Genomic DNA, 7543 nt, shown 5'->3' on the forward strand with positions numbered 1-7543 from the left:
GGCAGGGGGAAGGGGTGTGTGGTGCGGCTCCTGGCTCACTTGCAGGTGCGTTCACGGCCGTAACAGTCGAAGTTGTCATAGAGGCAGGCAGGCGAGCTGCAGGCGGGGTCACAGCGGCTGTTGTTGAAGAGGCGCCAGCACTGCAGCGCCTCGCATTGCCGCCAGGGGTCGTCCACGCTCAGCGAGCAATCGCCGCCGTCCCAGCCGCAGGCCCGGCTGTTGCACTCGCGGTCGCAGCGCCGGTTCCCGCGCTTGGTTAAGCAGGCAGCTCGCGGGCACCGCGGCTCCTCCGCGACCTCGGGCGCTGCCGCTGCTGCCGGGGTCTCGCAGCGCAGCCCAGCCCAGCCCGAAGCGCACTCGCAATGGAAGAAGGGGGCGAGGGTCGAGGGACGACAGGAGCCCCCGTGCAGACAGGGGGTGGCCATACAGCTGGAGTTGGTGCCCCCTGGGGGCAGTGCCCTGGAGCGGCAGGAGAGCCCTGACACCCCCGGTGGACACGCGCAGCGGGGTCCGCGTGGTGTCTGCTGGCAGGGGACACCTGGCAGGCACTGCAGCTCCCGGCAGGTTCGCGCCACATGCTCACAGTGAGGACCCCAGAATGGCTGGGAGGGAGGGAGAAAGTGAGGAAGAGGGGCGGGAAAAGAATAAAGACCAAGGAGGGAAGGGCAGAAAAGAATCAAGAAATACAAGAGTGAAAAGACCTGGAAGAGATTAAGCCCCGACTTCTCCAAGTCCTGCCCCACCCCATGCCTTCCCAGGGAAGCTACGCCTTCTCTGGGAGGCCACGCCTTCTCTGGGAGGCCACGCCTGCTCTAAGAGGCCACGCCTTCCGCAGAAGGCTAAGTCTCCACTCCACAACCTTACTGGGAAACTCAAACTCTAGGTAATTTCTGCATTTCCCAGGAACTCCTTGCCCATTGACAAAATCTCCCCCAGCCACGTCCATCCCTGAGGCCACACCCTCTCTCCTCCAGAGGGATTTCCACCCGTGCCACACCACCTACCTGGACACAATGGCAGGTGAAGGTCAGCACCCCCCCAGGGCCTGGGCTGGGGCGGCACTGGCCTGCATTCTGGCATGGCTGGGACTCACAAGGAGACAGGGCGGTCTGACAGCGGGGACCTGAACAAGCAGGGACAGGTGGTTGAGACACCAGGGCAAAAGGAAAGGCAAGATTTTCAGGCCAACCCTATCTTTCTCACTTACCTGTGAAACCAGCATGGCAAAGACAGCGGAAGTGCCCACCTGGGTCTTGCAGGCAGTCCCGGGTGTGGGCTGCATGGCAGACTCCCGGGCGACACTCGTTGATGTCTGCCTCGCAGTACAGACCCGTGTATCCTGGGGAGCAGTTACAGCGGAAGCCACCCACCAGGTCCACACAGGTTCCATTGTGCAGACATCGGGGGCCCAGGTCCAGGGATGAACCACAGTCATCCTCATTGATCTCACAAAGCACTCCTGGGGGAAGGGAGAGAGCAATCAGTGGCAGAAGATTCAGCCTCCTGTCCTGTCCTCCAATCCTGGCCCCAGCATACCCAGTGTCCCAGGGGGACAGGAGCAGAGATAGCGAGCCACGAGGTCAATGCAGGAGCCCCCGTGCTGGCAGGGCTGAGAGGCACACTCATCCACATTGTCTTCACAACTGTCACCAGAGTAGCCAGCTGGACACTGTGTTGAGGCAAGAGAAAGACCCACTGAGCCCAAAAGGGCCACAAACCTACCCAGACACACCTGTGAAGACAGAGGATCCTAGTACAAAAGGACACACAGAGACATCTGACTGGTACAGACAGCCCAGAGTGTAAGACACACCCAGGCTACCAGCACATCAGAGATTTGCCCAGCGTGCCAAGACTATAACAAGCCTAGAAAGGAAACAAACCCACATCAAGCCACATACACAGAAATGTGTCCGATGGCCACTCAGACATGGCTGGTCCCCTTCCCTCTCCCAGGTGCTTACACTTACCTCACACATATAGCCCCCCATGTAGCCTCGGCAGGTGCCCCCGTGCTGGCAGGGCTGGGCCAGGCAGGGGTCCACCTCCTGCTCGCAGTGTCTGCCAGTGCGACCCTCTGGACACACACAGGAATAGGAGTCACCCTTATCCACACAGTGTCCACCCGCCTGACACAGATGTTCCAAGCGCATTCCTGGAAGAGGTTCAGTGTGGCATCAGGCACAGAGGCAGCCACACAGGCTCCCTCTTTCTGTCCCCATCACACTCATTATCCTGCTGGCATCAGACCCTAGTGTCACACCTACATAGGCTGTCACATGTCACACATCCTCTTAGCTGGCAGTTCTCAATCAGCAACACACACGACTAGCGCTGTCATGCACACCGTCCCACCTGTCCCACGGCGAGAGACACACACACCATCCTAGCAGGCTAGCAGTCACGCACGCACATACGCTCCCCCACACACCCCACCATCTCCATCCCATCATGCCTACATGCTCTGTGGTGGCACCCTCATTTGGAACACTCCAGCAGATCTGTGCACAAACCCGACACACACAGCCACCTATCTCCCGCCTCACCTATCTGGGCTGCCGCCTCCACGCAGTGCAAGCTTCGGATGTCACAGAGGCGGCCGCTCCATCCAGGGCGACAAAGGCAGTAGGCCCCAGTCTGGATACAATGACCTCCATTTTGACAGGGAGCTTGGCTGCACCAGTCAACCAGAGTCTGGAAAGAAAGCCCCTCCATGTTCAGTGCCAGGGGAGGCCCTCACCACCAAGATAAAGGACAGTCTCCCTGCCCTGGAATCTAGGTCCAGATCCCTCCCTCAGAACTATAGCAGGCCCCAGACATTTTCTAGGACCCCATGGCCCTGCCTACTTGGCAGACCCCACCCCCAGAACACACCTCCAGACTCTTCCCCCCAGGCCCTAAGGCCCCGCCCACCTGGCACTGGCTGCCAGTGAAGCCTTCTGGGCAGGTACAGCTGAAGCCAGGGTATGTGGCACTGCAGACACCCCCGTTCAGACAGGGCCGTGAGAGGCAGGGGTCAGCCTCATATTGGCAGTGGGCTCCAGTGTACCCAGGGCGACACAGGCAGCTGAAGGATTTCACGCGGTCCACACAGGTCCCTCCATTGAAACAGGAGCTGGGGGATGAGCAGAAGCTGAGTTCCACCATCACCCCCCTCCTAGAAGGCGAACTTCAGGATCTGACCTTTAACTTTCACAAGAAGCTGTAGCCCCAGAGAGGTCATTCTATCCCTTAGCCTCAACAACCAGTAGGAGCCATGTGCAGAGCCTCACCTCCCTCAAGAGCCAGTCACCAAGGTGACCTCCAAACAGATGCTGGGGCTCCATCAGTCATCAGCCTTCTCAGGTGGGCGCTGAGCTATGGCTCCCTCTTGTCCGCACTAAATCACAGGCCTCTGAACCCCCCCAGCACCAGGGCCTGGGTTTCAAGTCAAAACCCCACCCACCTAGGGCTGCAGTCAGGCAGGTTCTTCTCACAGTGGAAGCCTCCATAGCCCGGGGGGCAGGTGCAGGTGAAGGAAGCCACATGGTCAGTGCAGGTGCCAGGGCCACAGGGGCTGCTCAGACACTCATCCACATCACGGGCACAGCGAGGACCAGCAAAGCCAGGAAGGCAGGTACAGGAGAAGGAGCCTACGCCATCCTGACAGGAGCCACCATTGAGGCACGGGTCTGCAGTCAAAGGAGAGGAGATCTGAGCACTCCCTCCCCCGCCCCCCAGCAGCCTGGCCTACCTGGCCAGCCCTCCCACAGAGGAGAATACAGTGGGACACCTATTTTTCAGAGGAACCAAATTCTATTCTATCCCCTCTCCTCCCCCATCTAGAAGCCCCACCTATGCAGAAGGGGACAGAGAATGAGACTATAAAGCCCTTTGAATGGCCTGAGTCATCCTCAGGTTCAGCATCCATGGCTTTAACCAGTAGATGGAAAATACTGAAAAGAAATTGAGCCAGGCATGCTGGCACATGCCTATCATCTCATCACTCAGAAGGATCACAAATTTGAAGCCAGCTTGGGCTACAAAGTGAGTCTGAGACTTGCCTGGGGTACAGTGAAACCCTGTGAGACAGAGAGAGAAAGGAGGGGAGAAACTGCAGTCATCCTGAGCAGGTAGAGACTTTTGCCTTGTCATTCTTTCCTGAACAATAAGCTATAACAAGTATTTACATGACATTAATATCATATTGGGTTTAAGTCATCAAGAGACCATTTAGTCTATAAAGGATTGTGCAAGTGCTTCTATGCCATTTATATAAGTGATTTGAGCACGCATCAATTTTGCTATCTGTGGGAGGCCTGGAACCAATCACAGTGGACAGTGAAGGACAGGCTCTGATCCTGGGCTCGGTACTGGTTGTGCTAGCTAGTGTGGTGGCTACCAGCTGTATGCGGTCACTGAGCCCCTGACACTATTGCTGAAAACAACTGAGATATGTTGGAGGGCAGGGGAGATAGCTTGGTGCTCTAAGCACCTGCCTGGCAAGCACAACAACCCAGGTTTGATCCCAGGTACCACAGGCCGTGCCAGTCCCAACAGAAAAAGAAAGATTTTTTTTTTTGTTTTTTTTTTTTTTGGTGGAACCGGGGATTGAACTCAGGCCCTTGCACTTGCCAGGGAAGCGCTTACTCCCACCAAGCCATCTCCCCAGCCCCAAAAGAAAGATTTAAAAAGAAAAAAAAATTTTTTTTAATTCAAAAAAAGAGAAAGAAAGAGATATGATGGAAATGTAAAAGACACAAATGTAAAATTTTGAAGACTTAGTGGGAAAAAAGTAAAATATTTTGTTAATAATTTTAATATTGGGGCTGGTGAGATGGCTCAGTGGTCTAAAGCACCTACTTAGAACAAGCTTAGCAAAGCACAGGGACTGTGGTTCAATCCCCCAGCACCACATGCCAGCCAGCCCCGCCCCCTGGTGGGCTGAGCTGGCCACACACACACACACACACACACACACACACACACAAATAAAATTTTAAAAAAATAATTTTAATATTAATCAGAAGGCTAAGAAGAAAAAAAAAAAAGAAGAAGAAGGCTAAGGCAGGAGGATTGGTACAAGGTTGAGGCTAGCCTGAACTACACAGTGAGATGCTGTCTCAAAAAAAGCTTTAAATTTATTTATTTATTTATTTATTTATTTATTTATTTGGTACAGGGTTTCACTACACAGCTCAGAATCATAGGGATCCTCCTGTCTTAGCCTCCTCAGTATTGGGATTACAGGCATGCATCACCACTCCTGGCTTCAGTGGCTTCACCCAGGGTTCCAGGGCCAGCACAGCATGCAATACCGGGGATCAAATCTAATTCCTCACGCTTGCCAGGAAGGCACTTAGGCCACTGAGGTATCTCCCCAGCCTCAAAACAAGTTTTTTAAAGAAACACTAAATTTAAAGTTGATTAGATACTGAAGTGTATGTGTGTCAGAGAGAAAGAGATCCAGGGGTGAAACCCAGTGCCTCACACACACTAGACACACTTTCTACCAGTGTGCCACACAGCCACCCTAAAATAACAATACTTTACATACTGGTTTAAATAAAATACATTATTGAATTTTAAATATATATTCCAAGTGTGTACTTCATGGTACACACCTCTAACCTCAGCCCTGAGAGAAGCTGAGGCAGGAGGACCTCAAATGTGAGCCCAGCCTGGGCAATTATGGAATGAGACTGTACCTCAAAATAAAAAATTTAAAAAGGGCTGGGGATGTAACCCAATGCAAAGGCTCTGGGTTAAAGTCCCAGTGTAAATAAATAAATTAAATAAATAACTAAGTAAATAAAGGAAAAGAAAAAAGCATGAGCCATACAAAGTGCTCCCTAGAACAGCAGCCCCAGCACTCACTGGGGTCACAGTCATCGATGTCCTGATCACAGGAAGGACCGGTATACCCGACGTGGCAGGTACAGCTGAAACCTCCTGCCAGGTTAGTGCAGGTGCCATGAGGACCGCAGGGTGCAGGGCCAGCACACTCGTCCACATCCTGCTGGCATCGTGGCCCTGGGGGCAGGAGGAAGGAAACAGGTAGGGTGAGATGGTTCAAGGCAGGGTTGGAGGCTACCTGAGAGGTAGAACCTGCAGGCTGAGGGAGGTCAAGACAAGAACACACCGTTGGCTTCTGAACAATTCACACAGGCTGTATCAGGACATCCTCTGCTGCCTCAGTGGGTGGCAATCCATACTTGGGAGTTGTCCCCAGCCCTCAGCTGGCCCTAGTGTTCCCAGTCCCGTATTGCTGCCCCTCTGCCACTGCCGACCCGAATAAGCTGTGAGTATCCACATTCAGCTCTTTTCCCAGCAGGGAGCTCCCCTCAAAGGCAAGTCTGGGGGTGAGTTCCCTTTCGGGTCTCCAACATTACTCGATAGGGGCCGAGGTTGGAGGAGGTGAAGAAGAGAAAGAGGAAGAAGCAGTCACCAGTGTACCTTGCCAGCCCAGGGGACAGGAGCAGACAATCGGCTGGCCAGGGGCAGATTCACAGTGGCCCCCATGCTCACAAGTATTTGATGTGCAGGGGGACAGCAGTTCACACTGGCGGCCTGTAGGAGGTCGACGCGCAGAGTGAGAGCATCTTTTTTTGTTGTTCATTTCAATGCTTTGAGACAGGGTCTCCCTGTGTTCTCCAGGCTGCCCTTGAACTCACTACGCAGCCCAGGCTGGGCTCGAAATCACAGCAACCTTCTGTCTCAGGCTCCCAAGTACTAGGATTATAGGCCCATCATCCTTCCCCAGCAGAGTGAGATGATCTTAACAGACATCTCCTCCCCACCCTCCCACCCCCCTCATCTCCCCATCCCCCCACCCCCTGCTTTGACAGCTCCCTCCCTGGGGAGCTCCCTAAGGTGAAAAAAAAGGAGTAAATGTATGTGAGACTAGAGTAGGAAAGAAACTAGGACAACAATGTCAGGGTGCTTTGGGGAGGAAGGGCGGAAACACACACCCTGGACTCCGGGGGGACAGGTGCAGTGGAAGCCCGTTCCATCGCTGACACAGGTGCCACCACCCTGGCACGGCTGGGACTCACAGGCATCTCGAGCCAGGCTCTGGCTGCAGTGAGGACCACTCCAGCCGGGCTCACACACACAGCGGAACCTGGCGGAGGAGGTAGTCAGGGACGGCCAGTGACCAGGGAAACAGCAGGGAGGTAGGTGCTGGGGAGGTGAGTCTCACCCGCCAGGAGCATCATGGCAAACGCCGTGACTGCATGGTTCATGGGCACAGGGATGGCTTGGAGGGAGGCAGAGTGGAGGCAAGGAGCCGGGTGGACAGAGGCAGCGGAAGCCGTTTTCCACATCTAAGCAGGAGCCTCCCTCGCCGCAAGGGTTGGACACACACTCATTAATCTCCACATTGCAGAGAGACCCTGGGAAACACAAAAGCAACCTTGTCCCGGCACTGCCTGAATGGTGGAGCCAACTAAGGAAGGACACCTTGTTCCAACTTTTGGCATAACACCTGAGCAATGAATAGCAAGAATCTCTCTCTCTCTCTCTCTCTCTCTCTCTCTCTCTCTCTCTCTCTCTCTCTCTCTCT

The 7543-nt window shown here is 54.4% G+C and overlaps 1 protein-coding gene across 3 annotated transcripts in view; it reads right to left on the bottom strand.

Moving 5' to 3' along the window:
• Notch3 (notch 3) overlaps window positions 1-7543 on the bottom strand; it is a 39985-nt gene that overhangs the window by 15814 nt on the left and 16628 nt on the right. For 2 of the 3 annotated variants that reach the window (XM_004632628.2, XM_023716834.1), the window contains exons 13-24: window positions 7181-7373; window positions 6951-7102; window positions 6436-6549; window positions 5857-6012; window positions 3446-3671; window positions 2914-3115; window positions 2547-2694; window positions 1971-2155; window positions 1537-1669; window positions 1208-1459; window positions 1005-1123; window positions 40-602 (exon numbers count right to left, since the gene is read on the bottom strand). In XM_004632628.2, the coding sequence (XP_004632685.1) occupies window positions 40-602; window positions 1005-1123; window positions 1208-1459; window positions 1537-1669; window positions 1971-2155; window positions 2547-2694; window positions 2914-3115; window positions 3446-3671; window positions 5857-6012; window positions 6436-6549; window positions 6951-7102; window positions 7181-7373 (2443 nt within the window). The remainder of the gene's footprint in view (window positions 1-39; window positions 603-1004; window positions 1124-1207; window positions 1460-1536; window positions 1670-1970; window positions 2156-2546; window positions 2695-2913; window positions 3116-3445; window positions 3672-5856; window positions 6013-6435; window positions 6550-6950; window positions 7103-7180; window positions 7374-7543) is intronic. The other variant, XM_023716836.1, reaches the window with a different exon arrangement.

This window comes from Octodon degus, unplaced genomic scaffold, assembly GCF_000260255.1.
Source record: "Octodon degus isolate 3935 unplaced genomic scaffold, OctDeg1.0 scaffold00050, whole genome shotgun sequence".
NCBI lineage: Eukaryota > Metazoa > Chordata > Mammalia > Rodentia > Octodontidae > Octodon > Octodon degus.